General features: G+C 61.7%; 3 protein-coding genes across 5 annotated transcripts; all 3 read left to right on the top strand.

The window, feature by feature from the left end:
- Positions 1–567: 567 nt before the first annotated feature.
- Positions 568–10,377, top strand: ABB37_08317 (hypothetical protein; the record flags this gene model as incomplete). Its single annotated transcript, XM_015807282.1, has 1 exon — positions 568–10,377. One exon carries the CDS (start codon positions 568–570, stop codon positions 10,375–10,377), a length of 9,810 nt encoding a protein of 3,269 aa, XP_015654231.1.
- Positions 10,378–11,459: 1,082 nt separating this feature from the next.
- ABB37_08316 (hypothetical protein) lies at positions 11,460–13,707 on the top strand (the record flags this gene model as incomplete). Of its 2 annotated transcripts, none has more annotated exons than XM_015807281.1 (1): positions 11,460–13,707. In XM_015807281.1, the coding sequence occupies exon 1, from the start codon at positions 11,842–11,844 to the stop codon at positions 13,705–13,707; it is 1,866 nt and encodes a 621-aa protein (XP_015654230.1). In that variant the 5' UTR covers positions 11,460–11,841. The 2 variants fall into 2 exon arrangements, with proteins under 2 accessions (XP_015654230.1, XP_015654229.1); XM_015807280.1 differs by having other exon boundaries at positions 11,665–13,707.
- Positions 13,708–15,175: 1,468 nt separating this feature from the next.
- On the top strand, positions 15,176–16,631 carry ABB37_08315 (hypothetical protein; the record flags this gene model as incomplete). 2 transcript variants are annotated; one of them, XM_015807279.1, is made up of 1 exon in its annotated part: positions 15,176–16,631. In XM_015807279.1, the coding sequence occupies exon 1, from the start codon at positions 15,510–15,512 to the stop codon at positions 16,629–16,631; it is 1,122 nt and encodes a 373-aa protein (XP_015654228.1). In that variant the 5' UTR covers positions 15,176–15,509. The 2 variants fall into 2 exon arrangements, with proteins under 2 accessions (XP_015654228.1, XP_015654227.1); XM_015807278.1 differs by having other exon boundaries at positions 15,453–16,631.
- Between the last annotated feature and the right edge of the window lie 332 nt (positions 16,632–16,963).

The raw sequence follows: 16,963 nt of genomic DNA, 5'->3' as shown, positions 1-16,963 counted from the left end.
ACCTCCGTACGGCCTTTCGCCCATTAAACTATCTCGTCTTCGGCGTAATTGCAGGCCGCTCTCGCGCACTCTTCTGCTCTCACTGTGTCGATTTCTTTTTTCTCTCTTTCTGCAGTTTACAAATACGTTTCCTTCGTTATCTTGTTGTTGCTGCTGCTGTTTTGATCTGTGTTCGTTGACGCGCTTCTAATTCGATATTTTAGTCTGATTATTTTTCATTTAACACGGTTCTTGTTGTTGCTGTCGTTGTTGCTGCGGTGTTCCGCTCCTTCATTCTCTCTTCGTAAAGCTCCCGCTATTTGTTTGTTTGTCTTTTTTAGGGAGGCGTGTTGATCTGATTGCTTGCTTCTTCTGTTAACGCTGCTGGCGTATGTACATGAGAGAGGCGTAGCCCAGCAAGCGAATTCAATTGCCTCAGCGGGGGAGTGTTTCTGCGCTCCTACTGGTTTTCTCTTCTTTTTCTGATCACCTTCGCACACGCATATATACATCTGCAATTGTTGATTAATATATATATACTTCTCTCTCCTCTAGCCCTGTGTGTGAGCGAGGGCTGCTGCTCAGCCTATGCCACAGAGCTCACCGAAGCAGTCCCGAACTCCGACAGCAGCGACGACGACGAGTAACGCGGAATCTACCTCCGCCGCACCGGCACACGCGCCACCGCTGCCGCGCCACCCGTGCACCAACGCGGAGAAGAACGTGTCATCGTGGAGTGAAGCCAGCGCGAGGAAGACGGAGGGCCAAGCGGGGAGCATAGCAGGAGTCGAGCAGCAGCAACAGCGTTGCTCGCCTCTCCTCAAGGATGGAAATAGAAATTTCGTGGTAAATTCGAGCTCCACCAAGCCACAGTTGCGCCATGGCGGCCACAACAGCCATGTGGAGCGCGCACCCGTCTCGGTGCTGTCGCAGCCCCCGACCGCGGCGTCCAGCAACATGAACAGCGCCGGCCCGTCGCCGAGTCTCGCCCCGTCCGTGCACCTCTCGTCGCCCTCCAACGACAACAACCACAACAACCCGTCCCTGCCGTTGTCATCGATGCTGTCGGAGTCGTCGTATATGCAGGGGGAGCGGCAACGCACCTCGGGCGTGAACACCGCCGTGGCATCTACGCGGTTTGCAGAGATGTCGCCCATGTCCTTTTTAATTGACATCCCGTCGTTGCAGGACCACGGACCTCTTCCGCCTCCTCCTGCTGCTGCTGCTGCTGCTGCTGCTTCCTCGTCATCCCACGCCACCTTCACGAATCCCGGCTGCTCACCCGCCACCACCACGGCGCCGTCTGCGGTGCAAGTCGTCGACGCCTTCGCACCGCCGTCACCCCCGCGGGGAGGTCGCAACGCCGCCGCGACGTCGCGCGCACGCCACGCCGGAGAGGCGGCAGCAGCAGCAGCGACGGTGCATCGCGCCTCGGCGTCTCGCGGGCCGTTGCCAACGACGACGCAGCCACGGGTCGCACCGAACGGGTCGCCGACGGGGGTCCTGGACGTATCTCTTTCCGAGTGGGAGGAGACAACGCCCACCGCCTCCAACACCGTGTTGTCCGTCTTTGCTGCGCCTTCCAACGCGGTGCGGCGGGGCACCACTGGCGCTGCAGCAGCGACGACGACGACGACGGGTTCAGACTCGGAGGACGTTCTATCTGGTGGTCCGGCCCCGCGTCGCAGCAACACGATGGCAGCCCTTCCGACCCAGCAGCAGCGGCAGCGGCACGAGCCACCGATGACGCACCTCGCCCTTTCACTCCCGACGGATTCCGCGGAGCTGACACGGCACAACCTGCTCGCGGTGTGTGGCGGTGGCCCCTCCATCGCCGTGCCCGTCCTCGCGGCAATGTCTTCGGCGTCTGTTGTGTTGTTCGACACCTCCGCCACTTCCGCGACGGCCTCCGAGGCGAGTGCGACCCCCCCTCAAAAAGGTGGAGGAACGGCTACAGAAGGCGGCAACACCGACAACGCAGCAGCGAACAGCGGCGGGAGGAAGGAGCCGAGGCAAACGGCACCGCAGCTGCGCTTCCCGGAAGGTGCCGCTGTCGAAGCACGCAACAGTGGTGCGCAGGCGGCGCCATCGACAACACGCGTAGCCCATTCCCGCACGCGCAGGGATGACGAAGCATCGATTCTACAACCCACAAAGACATCGCGCGACTGGACCGCGGTCCGGCCCCCGCCACTCCTCTCTCATGTCCCGTCCATCGCCGCCGCTGTGGCCCTACCGAGATACCGGAAGCAGAACGCGACCACCGCAGACTTCATCGATGCAAACGCAGCGGATTCGACCTCTTCGCCATCCGCCGCGACACGGTCAGCGGCGGCGACGGTCGGCGGGGCTGCCTCGGCCCCCTCTCCGCCGGCTGCACAGCTGTCCAGTCATCCCCATCGCGGCGGCACCTTCGTTGCGGCGCCGGTGCTGAACGGGTCGGATGAAGACGCGTACGAGCTGAACATCGCCGCAGAGCCGCAGGAGGGCGAGGCGGGCAGCAGCACGAACGATGACTGGAGCCCCACGAATGCGGCGGCTGCGTACGACGGGGCAGGCAAGCAAAGGAAAGAAGAGGGGACGGAGGCGGCGTCAAGCACGACCACTGCCGCCTCCCCGCCGGCCCTTTCGCACCACCGTCACCAACCGCAGCTGCTGCAGCACGTCGCCTTCTTCGGCGATTTCTCGGACGCGTCCCTCGTCTCGTCGATCTCTTCCTCCTCTTCGGCCGCGCTCTCGCAGGTGACGCCGCTGAGCACGACGCTCAAATCGGAGAAGCGCACGGCGGCCGCGTCAGCTGCTGCGGTTGCCGCCGCTGGTCACGATGGTGGTGCGGGAGTGACGTGTGCACCGCTTCTACAGCGCGGACGTCCCTCCGCAGGCGCCAGTACCGCCACGACGCTGAGGACAGCGACGACCACCATCGTCAGCACCACCACGGCCGCCTACTCCCCCTCCGGTCCGTCGTTCCTCCCGTTAGCTCCTGACCTGGTCGACAGCATCTCCTCACCCTCTTCGAAGTCTGGCAAAGACAGCACCAGCGGCGGCAACACGAACAGCAACAATGACAACGGATCGCTGAGGAGCCCTTCACCGCTGAATCGCGCGCACGTGCGGGAGGGGGCGCTGCGGCAACATCGACTCTCCCACGCCGCCACGTACGTCCTCTCGTCCTTCTCCCCTGTTGCGTCGCCGTCGACGTCCAGCCGGGTCATGGCCTCGACCCTGCCAGCACCACGCCCAGCTCCGCTTGCACCTTCCTCATCACCGCTGTCGTCACCATCACCGCTGGCAACGGAGCGCTCACACTCAGGAGACTCCATCGGCAGCCCGAGTCGGTGCGGAAACGACGTGTTGAGGCGCGGGAACAGAGGAAAGGGCTACCAGTCCGCCTACGCCGACCTCCACGACCACCAACACCAGTCGGAAACGCCCGCATCGGCGCCACTAGAAAACGATGGGCCGTCGAGGTCGGCGCCGGCGCAGACGTTGCTGGCGACACCGGCAACGGCGGACCGCCGCAGCCCCGTCGCCGAGCGGGCGCGCAACGCAAGCAGCAGCGCCACCCCGCCCGAGTCGTCCTCGTCTGGAGCAGCGACCTTCACCACCGGGGTGCTAACCCCGCTGCTGAGCGCCACCGTGTTCTCGGCGTCATCCTCGCCAGCACCGTCACAACCACAGCAACCGCAACAGCAGAAGCCGCACAGTAGTGCTGCTGCTGGTCATCATAATTCGCTGCAGCACCGCTCCTCGCCGTTTCTAATTCCTCTCTTGCAGTTTACCCCACACGGTGCCTCCTCAGCACCATCGCCGCCGCTGCCGCACGGAGCTGACGCAACAGCAACCGCCGCCATTGCCGCCTCCCTCTCGTCCCTGCGACCTACGCCGCCGCTACCGCCGCCGCTGTCCTTTTCGTCCGTTGCTGTCTCGTGTTCGCCCGCACACGGCACGGAGGTGGAGAAGTCATCCGCCCCGCGGAACGACGCAGCGACCATCCCGTCGCCGTCACGCTCGCCGCCGCGCACGGCTGCTGCGCTACGGCCGAAGGCGTCTGCCTCGCGGAACTCGAGCGACAGCCCTGGCACGGACGGCGCGGGCAGTCTCACCAACCTCCCCCACCTCCTCCCCACCGCCGCCGCTGCGGCTACGGCAGATGCCCAGCGGACGACGGAGCAGGTGAATGAGGCAGCGCGCTTTGTTCTCTCAGGCCCTGCGATTATGGCAGCGCCGGCCGTCCACGCGACCGCGATGCCGCCACGCCTCCTTGTCTTGCCGGAGTGGCCGGCGGTCGAGGCACACGAGCGGATGTGCTCCCACCCCTGCAGCCCCATCAACGCCGATCGGCCTCTTCGGCGGTCCGCGAAGGGTGGTGCGGTCGACAAAGCTGCGGCAAGAGGAGGCGTGTCGTCGCCTCTACAGCAGCAGCAGCAGCAGCAGCAGCAGCGCGCCAACGGTCGCCGCCCTGCGTGTGCTGTTCCGCCCTCTCCGCAGGAGCTGAGCAGTGTCCTTTCCACCGGCAGAAGCAGCGGCAGTCCGGTTGGGAGTACGGTGCAGCTGGCTAGCTTGTCGCCCATCGCCGAGTTGGCCATTCCAAGACCACGACGCACGACAGCAGAGACAAACGTGCCTCACAGCAGCAACGACGACAAGAGCAAGAACAGAAGCGAGACTTCACCGCTGCCCCGCGATCCACACTTTAGCGGCGGCGGCGGTGCCTCCCCCGTGTTGTTCCGCAGCATCGCCGGCCTGTCGAGCGGTGCGCATTCATTCCCGCACTGCGGCGAGGCCACCGCCTACACTGGCGGGGTGCACAGAGCAGCAACCACAACCACGACAACGACAATGACAACGATGAAGCCGGCGGCCATGTCGGTGCCCCGCTGCGTGGGCAGCGGCATGTCCCCCCGTCCGCCGCCCGGCGCCACAACCATCACCTTCACCTCCGTAGCAGCCGCAGCAGCCGCGAGCAACGCTACTAACACGCCGTTTACGAGTTTCAGCCGAGTCTCGCCGGTCTTCACTGGGCTCGCCACCGCCACTCCCGGCATGACCAGCATCTCGGCACACCGCACCCACCAGAGTAGCGGCAGCAGCCCGACGGCGGCGGCAGTGGCGCTAATGATGGAGGGGACGCATTCGTTGCCTGTCTCTTCGCCGCTTCTCGCGCACCGCGCCTTCGGCTCTGTGTCGTCGGCCTCTTCTATGGGGGCGTTTGTGTTGCAGGGAAGCACTACCGCCATGATGATGCGTCACGGCGCTCCGCACTGTGTGACGCAGCTGTCGTTGCCGGACCAAAGCACGAGCAGCAACAGCAACATCATCCGCGGTCGCAGCTCCAGCTCCATCACGACGAGCGGGGAGGAAGACGGCACCTTCGCGAGCACGGAGCACATCAACGGCGGTGGCGATGCTGATGCCGAGGAAGATCTGATGTCGTCCGTCACCCACTGCGCCAATCGCCGCGCTGTGCAGTTGATGAAGCGTGGGAGGCGGGCTGGGGGGAAGCGGCGGAGCAACAGCCGTCGACGCCGCAGCTGGCTGACGCCGGGAACCGCGATCGAGCTCGCCATCGTGCGCGGCGCCTACACGCGCCGCCCCTCCACGGTGTCTCTCCTCAATTGTGGCCGGGGAATGATCAGCGTGATGGGGCGTAGCGGCGGGCTCTACGGCGCCCCGCAGCGGTCGTGGGTGGATGGCGAGCCGATGGAGGTGTCGCTGTCCTGCGCCGCCAGCTTTACCGCCTCCTCCACCTCCGCCTCTGCGTCGTACGTCTCTTCCTCCTTTGGGTCGGTGCCGCAGGAGTGTCTCGTACATGGCCACCCCGGTGGGCCGGACACGTGGGTGGGCGGGGAAGCAGACGGCAGCCACCACAGCGCCAACAGTAAGGGAGCAGCCATGCGCCACTGTCCGGGCGTCACCCGCACCGCCGTGCCGTCCTCCTCGCCGGCGGACCACCCTGTCGATGCGGAAGCTGCTCAAACAGCGAAAGAGGACGACAACGGAGGAGGCGACGGAGGGTCCTCTTCGGATGTCCCGTGTGATCTGTATGCTGCCGCCCCCAAACACTATCACTTCTATCGTACAAAGCCCTGCGGAGATCCGTCGCAGCAGCAGCAGCAACCGCTGTCGCAGCAGCGCGAGAAGCGCCACCACCGCTACGTACGTGTTCACCACCGGCGACGTCAACGCTCGATGCCAGCGCCGTTGCTGAACGGCAAACGCTTGTTGGCACCCGATGATGCGAGTCGCAGCACAGGAGCTGCAACGGCAGCTGCACCGTCTAGCCTCCGACAGGAGCCGGCGACCGCTGATGCAGCGGGAAGAAACGCGGTGATGGTGCACGCGACACGTCGGACAGGCACGTCGCCACTGGTCGAGTCCACAGCGACAGCAGCAGCAGCAGCACGCAAAGCCTTCACCTCACCCCCCACGTCTTCTTTCGCGTCATCCGCCTCCGCCCGGGCGGTGTTCAGCCCTCACCTCTCCACCACGTCGCTGCTGTACTTCGACGACGTCGACAGCGACGCGGTGGACGATGTGTACTACCAGCTGGAGAAGCGGCTCTTTCCGGTGAAGGCGGAGCAGGAGGTGCGGCGGCGCTCTTCCCTCGCACACCACGCCTCACCGGATGCAATCCACAACGGTGGCAAGAGCAAGAACATCAACAGTGCGGGTGAAGAAAAGATTGATTCACTCTTTACAGTGCTCGACGTACCGCTCCGGCTGAACCTGCGAGGCGGCTTTCACCTGTCCGACTACTACGCACCGTGTCCAGTGTGTCACCCGGTCATGCGGAAGCTCGCCGCGGCGGTGCCCGCCTCCTCCACCTCCTCCACCGTCACGACGTCAAACGGCGCGAACATCTGCGTGAAGAGCGGGAATCGCACCGACAGCCGCGAGGGGGTGTGCAGCTGCTCCCGCTGCAGTAGCTGCTCCTCCTCCTCCTCGCTCTCGTCCTTCTCCACGTGCTCCGACGTTGAGGAGGGCATTTCGCACCACACGCCCAGCAGCGGCAGTGCGAAGAATCCGGTGGGCTCGCCGAACGGGTCGTCCTCGACCACCTACACCGCCCCCTCCACCCCCTCCGCAGCGTCGGTGCTGTCGTCGGTGATATCGGCAACCGGGATCGGCTTCGCGTTTGGCTCTGGGGCCCGACTAACGAGCGTGGCGCCGCCGCCCTCGCAGCGCTTCACTTTGAGCAACAACAACAACAACAACAACAGTCTGGTCGGGGTCCCGCGTATTAGCAGCCGAGACAGTCTTCGCAGCCGCTCTCCCGCAGCCGTTGCGGCGGCTCCACACGCCCTTGCGCTCCCGAACCAGTGCGGCGTCCCCACCGGCACGGGTGTCGTCGTCGCATCGGGGGGCAGCCACATGAACACGAGTGCGAGTAACAATAACAGCAATGGAGGCAGCAGCAACAGCGCGGCGGGTGCCTCGCCGAAGGACGCTGAGATCGGCGTCTCACCTACGATACCGTCGCCGCACCCGGTGAAGGACATCCCTGCAGCACCGTGGCGGTATCGACCAGACGGAGACGAGGGTCCACGACAGACTCCCGGCGAGGCGCGCGACACGCCCGCTGCGGGCACTGCAGGTGCGGAACAGCCAAGCACTGCGCGTGTAACGAAGCCGTCCACCGCAACAGCAGCAACATCCGCTGACAGAAGCCCGTGTAAAGTCAACAGTACGATGCGTCCCCGGCAGGCCTTCTCTTTCATTCGGCAGCACGGCGAATCCTCAGCGCGTGACCCGTTGATGGCCGTGACGTCGACCTCTGCGGACGCGTCCCCGCAGCAGACGCAGACGCAGTGCCCCTCCCTCCCGCCCTTCGGCAACGGCCCGTACCCGGCAACCGCCTCCGCCTCGCACAGTGTGTGCATCAGCCACGTCATGCGCTTCTCCTCCGCCATGCCGAGCATGTCTGCACGGCGCGAAAGCCAATCCCAGACTGCAGGCGGGGTGTCGATGTCGGCCCGGCACCTCGCCCGCTACCGACGCACCCGCCCGCGCCACCGCCCCGCTCTGGCCGTGGCACGCCGTCGCGGCCTTTATGCCGGGGCGGCCCTTCACTCGCAGGGCAGCGGCGTGATGACGCAGCGTCTGTTGTGTGTACGCGTCAACGACAAATTCACCTACATCGATCCAAAGCGGGCAACCGGGGCAGCGAAGCTCGTCGCCGATGCGGCGCTGCTCGCCGAGCGACAGAAGCACCAAGCCCAACGGCGGGAGCGGCGACACGATGAGAAGGCCCAACGGAAGCGACAGCAAAAGCAGCTTGCAGCAGCAGGTGGTGGTGGCATTCATGGAAAGGACGGGAAGTCGCAGCGAGTACAGGAAGGATGTCCATTAGCAGCTGACGACGAGCCGGTAGGAACGTACTGCCGGCACTGTCACCGCCTCCGTCGGCCACACCCGCGTCAGGACGATCATCCAGCTTTGGCAGGGGCGAGCCGCAAGCATCACCGCTCTCGGCGCAGCACAGCGACCGTGGATGGCGGCAGCAACAACGTCAAGGCTGCCACACCCGCCCGTAGCCACCATCACCTCCACCGACGCACCAAAGGTCCTGGCAGCGACCACGACAGCGATCTTTTATCTCAAAACGTCAGCGGGGGATGGAAGATGCATGGGAGCGCACCCGCACCGCGAAGAGGAGGCGGAAGAGGGCTGGCCGCCACGACAACACCGGTGTTGGCTACAGCAGCATCGGAGATTGACCTCAACAGTGAGAGCACACGCAGCGGCAGCGCCTTCGCCACACCGACGCAGCAGCTGCAACAGCAGCAGCAACGCATCTTTGGAGATGGCCTTGCGTGCTTCGCGGCGCAGCAGAGCCCGGCGCAGAAGGCACCGAACCCGGCCCGCACGTTTACTGAGGGCGCGTTGGCCTCTGCACTGCGCCGATCGGACGGCGCCACCGCGAGCAAGTCGGGCGCGTTGCACTGTCACGTGGTGGCCAACGAAGGCTCGCCTAGACCCCAGCGCGGTCCCCTCTCCAGCCGCACGGCGGGGCGTCTCCCGCAGCAACGGCCGCGGAGCTCTGCCTCGTACTGCTCACTGGACGGCAGTCGTGCGTCGGCGATGGCCGCGCCGTGTGCGTTGCACGGCAACGTCAGCGTGGCCGCCAACGGCGCCTCGCTCGTGCGTAGCAGCAGCGGTAGTGACGTCAGCGAGGCAGCAGCGGCGGAGAGGCGCGAGCGCGGTGCGCAGAGCGTGCACCTCAACGAACGTGCGACCGCTACCGGGGGGTGGACAGCACACGAGTCGCGCCCAACGACGATGCTGCGCTCCGCGGGGGACGTCCATCACATGTTCCCCATGCCGCGTCAGTCAAGCGACTCCGCTCTGCTGTCGGCCTTCGCGATCGCGGATCGGCTTGGGACGCTGGAGTCGGCACGCATGAGTGACGCGGAGCCGGACAACGTGGTGGACGAGGTGGGGCGCGGGAGCGAGACGTCGCTGGGTCCGCTGTTCTACAACTGTGTCCCGCCGCGCGGCCCTGGCGACGCCCGCCACGGTGGTGGTGGTGGTGGAAGTGGAGGGGAGTTGAAGAGCACAAGTGGTGGAATGAACCCGGCACGGAGCAGCAGCGTTGCCTACCCGCGGCCCGCGTGCCACTCCGGCAACCGCGAAGGTCGGCGCTCCGGTCGGATGGCGGCACCGATGTCGTCGTCGGACATGGCCGAGATGCTGTACTCCGTCAGCTCGCATAACTTGCAGCTTCATGTGTTGAGCAGCGGGTGCAGCCACAGTGCCCTCTCCACCCCTCCGCCCGCCTACCCGCTAAGCCTGACCACGAACTACACGAACAGTAGTGTCAATACCACGACCACGACGACGACGACCACCACCACCACCGCCGTGAACAAGAGCTGGAACCCGCACAGCAGCACCAGTCTGCAAAACTGCAACGACACCACACGGGCAGAGGCGTCGTCGAGTACGGTCGGTGATGGCTGGCAGGGCCACCGCAACGCCCCCCACTCTGTCACGTCATCCTCTCTCGTGATGCCATTCCCAACGCCGGGTGCTCCAAACAGCTTCGGGGCGAACTTGCCATCTCGATCGGACTCCCCGTCCGCGATGCCGCCGCAGGACACGAGCGGGACGCCGCAACAGCAGCTGCGTAGCCGCCCGCGCCGCTCTCGCTCGCCGTTGCCGTCTGCACGATCGCGCCGCTCGCTGACGAGTGTGAGCTGCTACCTCCAGCAACACAATCAGCACCATAGCAGTCATCCCCACCATCGCCCGCGTCTCCACCCCTCCTCGACGAGTGCGCCGCCCGACTCCGACGTGTTGGAAGAGGATCTGCTCAACACGGCCATGTCGGCCTACCCGGATTTTTCAGTTCGACAAGACTCGTCCGCAGCTCTTCGGCGGCAGCAGCAACCATAACGTTGGAAACACCCACACACACACATAGAGAGCGAGCGAAAGACGCATGTGTGGGAAAGGTATTTCGTTGCTGTTGCGGATATGCTGACGATGTGTGTGTGTGTGTGTGTGTTCCTCTGTGTGCGTTTCTCTCCTCGTGCCCATCGTCACCGTGGAATGTATAAAGGCTATTTGGCTTCTTGTTTTGACGTGTTCTACCACTTCCCTCTCTCTCTCCTCTTCGTGATCGTACACGCGCACACGTGGGTGTGTGTGGGCGGGGAGGGGGGAGGGGGGGAGAGGCGTTGTGTCCGCTGCGAATCGCCGACGTGTATATATATATATATACTTCTTTATTCATTTAATGTATTTTTAATGTGTTTCCGTGTGTGTGTAGTTTTTTTTTTTTGAGGGGTGCTTGTGTGTCTTCTTGTGATTCATCTCCGTGTTGATCTGTGCGTGCCTCGCTGATGTATTTGCTCTGTGTTGTTGTTTGAAGTTCTCCTCGATTTCTCGTCGATTTCAAGGCGCGTGAAGCCTTTCTTTTTTCTTTTCCCTGTCGCGGGTTCCATCGCACCTCGCCGGAAAGCAAACCCAGCAACGAACTTCAAAAAGACAATAGCAGTAATAATAATAGTACCATCGAGACCACAGACGAATTCGACTCCGCTGTTTGTGTGGGTGAGTGCGATGGCGCGTCTCCTATTGGGTGTCATGAAGCTGCAATAGAGAAGAGCGTGCTTCGGTGGTGAGAGGCAGGCGAGACACACACACACACACACACACGTGTACGCCTTCGGCACCACCCCGATGAAATCGTCGGGGCAGACGGAGTGGACTTTTTCTCGCACGTGTGGAACTGTTTGTTTTGTTTGTTGCTGTTGTTGTTGCTTTTCCGCAGAAGAGGACGAGGGGGGGAGGGGGCGGAGGGGGGAGTGAGCGTCGCGCATTGGTCTGTCAGACCCCCCCCCTCTACCCTCATCAGAATCGCCCTTCTCATTCCCTGTGGTCAACTCCTAATCCCCTCCTCCACCGCCTCGCTCTTCTTCGGCGTCTCACGCACCGCCTTGCTCCTGTACATACGTGCACCGTGCGCGCGTGTAGTTCTACGCGAAACGCACCAACACAACTGCATCAACGAATATCCAACAGAAAAAAGGCAAAGACACGAGCATCACTTCCACTGCAGCGCATTCGTCAACTACACCTACGAAAAAGGGAAAAGGAGCGCGCATCGTTGTTATTACTGTTGCTGCAGCTTTCGTCCAACCCCTCTTTCTCTCTCTCTCTCACCCTCTCTCCCTTGTAGCTGCTGGAAGCGTGTACTTCAGCGAGGCGGAGAACGCGGCTCGACGGTTCGTGGACATACGTGTATATATATCGCTAGTATCCTTAACAGTACTCTTTCTTCTTTATTGTTCCCTTGTTTACCAGAAGCAGAAGAACAAGAAAGGACACACGCACGCCGACGGGACACACGAGAGGATGGCAAATCGCATGCCGATGCAACCAGGCGATGGCAGCAATCCGAGTGCGACGCAGCCCTTCTACTACTCCCAGAATGGCACCCCACCGCAGCAGATGTACCTCAACTTCCCCATCGCCTACCCCCAGCTGCAGGTCTTCAACGCCCAGCAGCTGCAGTATCAAACCTTCGTAGAAAGCCAGCGCCGCGCGCAGCCAGATATGCGTAGTCGCGGTCAGCAGCAGCAACAGCTCCCCGGACATCCACCACAGCCACAACAAGCAGCGCAGCAGCAGCAGCAGCAGCGAGTACCCGGCATGTCCGACTACCCTACCGGCCACCCCGCTGGTGGCCTGGAGCAGGGCGAAGGCTTCGATCAAAAGTCGCAGGCGGAGAAGGACGCGATGTTGGAGTTTATCCGAACGGAGGGCGCGGCGGGGAAGATGTTTCAGCAGCGCGGGCCGCCGCCTCCACAGCAACAGCAGCAGCAGCAGCAACAGCGTATGCCCTTCATGCTTAGCTACCCCACTGGCAGCATGGAGCGCGACGCCGGCTTCGAGTCGAATGGGCAGGGAAGCAAAGACCCAATGGCGGAGCTGATGCGGGGGCGGTGGGGGCCTAACAAAACTACGCAGCAGCGTAACCCGGCGCAGCAGCAGCAGCAGCAGCAACAACAGCGTCAGCCGGGCATGCCTGGCTTCCCCACAGGGCACTCGGGAGGGGTGGAGCAAGGCGACGGCTTCGAGCAGAAGACGCAAGCGGAGAAGGACGCGCTGCTCGACTTGCTGCGGACGCAGAGCGGACCCTCGAAGCTGAACCCGCAACAACGCGGACCACAGCAACAACGCCCTGGCGTCGCACCGAGCATAGGCGATACGCTACCGGTGAGCGCCGTTGGACCCCACCTGGACCCGGCCATCGCGGCCGCCATCCCCTCCGGCTCACCTCCCGCGGCCTCGAACATGCAGATGTCCGCCGGACCGGCAGCAGCAGGTGGGGGTGGTGTTGGTGCTGGCGGTATTCGCAGCACCCCGCCCATGATGTCCGCTGCGATGGCGGGTGGGGGCCCCGCCGCCGCTACTCGTGGCCGGATTGAAGTGGACGACGAGTACGGCCTAAAGCCGCTCGTGAAGGTGCTGACGGCGGCGCCGGTGATGTCCGCCAACCCACACGTGCCGCTGCCGGACGAGCCGACGGACCCGACCACCGGCCGCCCGATCAGCCAGCAGGAAGCGGATGAAATCAACTTTTCCTTCATCACACGCGGCTTCGATATCACGCAGCTGGGCCTCTCCGTCTCGCAGCAGGAGTGGCTGCACCCGACGCTGGCCACCCTGCCGCTGGACACCCACAACTATTTCATTCTGCCCGAGTTCAAGATCCCGGACAGCTACAAGAAGCCGCGGCCCCGCTCGCTTTCGATGAAGTCCTTTCATCAGTTTAAGGAAGAGACGCTCTTCTACATTTTCTATAGCATGCCGCGGGATGTGCTGCACCTGGCCGCGGCTCGGGCCTTGTACGAGCGAGGCTGGCGCTATAACAAGCGCGAGCAACACTGGTTTCACCCCGTGAAGATGGACGATGGGACACTGATGGAGAAGGTCACGGCGGGGCCCGACCGGCAGAAGATCTTCACCGGCGTCTACAACGTCTTCCACCCCAACGAGTGGAAGCAGGTGCGGACGGTGGACAACTACACGGTGTCGTCGAACGATGTGGAGGAGCAGAGCGTGTTGGTGGCGGCGATGGAGGAGGCTGCGCGGCAGCAGACGCAGCGCTCCAAGGCGAAGGCGGCGCAGGCGGCGACGGGCACGGCGAACAACGGCTCCGGCAGCCCGGCAAACGCCGCACCCGCACCAAGCGCGGAAGCGAAAAAGGGCTTATAAAGGTTGAATAGCTCTGGAAGCAAAGCGGAAGGAAGGACAGGGTTCAACGTGTGTGTGTGTGTGTGTGTGTGTGTGTTGTTGTTGCTGTTTCTGCCGTAGTATTGGCCGCTCTCTCTCTCTCACGGAGTCTGTGAGTCCTTGCCTGCATTCTTTTCGGGTCTGTCGGTGGTGTTCGCTTCCACGAAAGAGGAGAGCGGTAGCGCAGAAGCGGCGGCGAGGGGGGGTGGGGCAGTCATTCGTTGCCTTCTATCATGCTTCATTCCTTTTTCTTTATTTTTCCTTCCTTCCTGTGGAAGACTTCTTTTTGCTTGTTTGTTGCTGTGCGTAGAGATGAGAAACGAGTACGCGAGTTCCTCCCACCCCTCGCGGTCATTCTCCCTCTGCCCTTCTCGCCTTTTATCCGTTGTATGAGCGTGTGTGTTTCTTTTTAGTAGGTTTTGCTTTGTCGATGTTGTTGGTTGGTTCTTTCTTGGTGCATGTGTGTGTGTGCGTGTGTGTGCGTTGGGTGAAGGTGACTTCATATCACGCTGTCGTGGCTTATGTTGTGTGTGTGTGTGCGTGTAAGTGTCCTCGCCTTGCTCCTGATCACTTCAGTAGGTGCAAGCCGCGGCTTATTCTTAGTTTTCATTTTTTTACTATTTGTAGAAGTCGATCTGAACTGCTCCTTCGAGTTGCTTCATAAAAGGCTGCGTGCCGACAGAGCAGGTAACAGGTCCCCTTTCGTTGTTGTTGTTGTTGGTGATGGTAGTGGTGGTGGTGATTTCGTTCTTTGATAGACGGTTGCACCACCACTTGCAACTCTTAACATTTCCTCTTTTCTTTTCTCTCTCTTCTGTATTTGGAGCTGTCCTCCCTTTATAGTTTTATATTTATATATTTCTACTTGATACAGTCTTCTTTTAAGTAACTACGACTACTACTTTTACTGTTGGTTTCTCGTTGTTGATTCGTTGGTTGATTAAGCGATGCACCCCACCGTGATGGGCACATAAGCAGAGAAGTCCTGTTTTGGGGGCCTTTCTTTAGAAGATGCTACCGCATGGATGACACACACACACATGCACATGCGCGTTGGAGGTGTTGATGATGCCGTCGCTTTCGGCGGAGAAGGCGTAAGTCGCAAAAAAGGAAGGGAACAACCATCTATCTTTGCGCGCGGGATTCTCTCTTCTTATCTTCACGTAAGTGCCTCTTCTGCTGAGGGATACAGGAGGGAGAGACGGCTGCTTCCTTCGGCTTCCCCCTACCCCCCCCCCCCCCCGAGTCTCGCGTATTGGCTGCTGCCCCCCGCACCCATCAAACGTCGTACGAGCAGCGCATGTAGCTGCTGCTCGTGACAGCGCCGGAAGAAGAGTGGCGCGGCCTCTCCCTCTTTCTCTCTCTCTCCACATTTACTTACTTCGCTGTCCTTCTTCCTCTTCTCTCTCCATTATATATATATATATATATGTGAACGGGGGGTGTCGCAGCTGGCGTGTAGTTGACTTTGTTTGTTTGTTTGTTGATCGACTCTATTTTTGCCCTCTTCATCGTTCTGCGGCCGGCCGTCGAAAAGCGCAGCCTCCGCCGTATTTTCTTCTCCGCACCGTCGTCCTTCGTTCGTCAGGGGGGTTTTGTTTTTCCCTCACTTCCGTTGTGTGGCCTCCCTCCGCATTCGTGTGACAGCCGCGTCATTGTCCTCCCCCTCCCTCTCTCGATCTACTCCTGATTGATTGATCTCGCTCCCCACACCCGCATTTTCAAAAGGCAAAAAACAAAGAAAAAAATATTGAAGCCATCCATCCTCACTCCGCCGCCGTACGATGGTTCTTTCGCTCATCGGTTACCTCGACTCGCCGTTTGTGCAGCGCGTGCTGCTCGTCGCAGCCTACGCCGGCGTCCAGCTGAAGCTCGTCCCTATCATCCCCGACCAGGACAACGAGACGGAGGCGTATCGGCTGAACTGTCACCCCATGCAGCGCATCCCGGTGATGAAAACGGACGAGGGCTACCTATTCGAAACGAACGCCATCGTGCGCTATCTGGCCCGCACCGAGGTGATGCTCGTCTCGGGGAACGCCGGCGCGGACGGCGGGGTGAGCAACGAGAAGATCCCGCACCCGCAGTACCCTATTCCGTACGCCTTGTACGGCCACTCGCTGCTGGAGTCGACGGCGGTGGACAGCTGGTTGGACTTCGCGATCACGCACATCGACTACTACACCAAGCAGTTCTACCTGTGGGAGCAGAAGGTCGGTCCGCAGCCCGGTGCCGAGGTGAAGGAGAAGTTCTGGAAAGCCTTGGCGGGCCTGGAGCGCCGCCTCGCTTACTTGAAGGAAACGCGAAAGGCGATGGTGCAGCAGTCCGGCTCGCTGACGACGCGCACCGCGATGACCGACGAGGACTTCTTGTGGAATGAGGAGGAGTACCGCACCAGTCGTGCCACACGCGACAACCGGCTCAGTGCCGTCTACAACGTCGCGGGCGCTATTCGCCACCGCACCTCCGAGAAGGAGCGGCAGGAGCGGGAGAAGCAGCTCGAGAATATCAAGAAGACCACCGACGAGGCGCTCGGGGTCGCGGAGGGGGACATCCGCACCTCGCGGCGTGTGTCAGCGGCGTGGGACAGCGCCGCCACGCCGCGCATCAGCGGCATCACGCCTCGGACGTCTGGAATGATGTCCGCGCGTGGCTCCGTCGTGGTTGGTGGGGCGGGGGGGCAGGTCGTGCAACGGCAGGAGTTGCTGTTTCTGGTGGGGGACTCGTTAACGGCGGCCGATCTCGTGCTGGCGATGGCGTTGCACGCGGCGCTGTCCATGCCGCCGCTTCGGCAGGACATAATATCGACGTTCCCTAACTCGTTCAAGTATTACAAGAACGTGCTGACGCTGCCGGTAGCGGCGGAGGTGGGCAAGGCGATCCACGTGAACGTTATCAAAGCCTAAAAGCGGAAGAAGTCGACGTGGGTGTGCGAGACTAGCTCTCCTTTATTTTTCCTTTTTGTTTCCAGGAAGGACTCGTCCTGGTCGCTCTCTCTTCCAGATCCATTTCATTATTGTTATTATTATTTGCGCTTTCCGCGCGCGTCATCGTGCGTCTGCATGGCGGCCAGGTCACGCAGTTGGGTGGGAGCTGACTTCGTCAGCCGTGGTATCGTTGATTCTCACTTATATATATATATATATATATATATATATATCTCATCTTTGTTTATTTTCTATAGTTACTAACTAGTCTTTATCTACGTCTTTCTATTGTGTGTGTGTGTGTGTGTGTG

Source organism: Leptomonas pyrrhocoris (assembly GCF_001293395.1).
Source record: "Leptomonas pyrrhocoris isolate H10 chromosome Unknown, whole genome shotgun sequence".
Classification (NCBI taxonomy): Eukaryota; Euglenozoa; class Kinetoplastea; order Trypanosomatida; family Trypanosomatidae; genus Leptomonas; species Leptomonas pyrrhocoris.
This window is presented reverse-complemented; position numbering and strand designations above follow the sequence as displayed.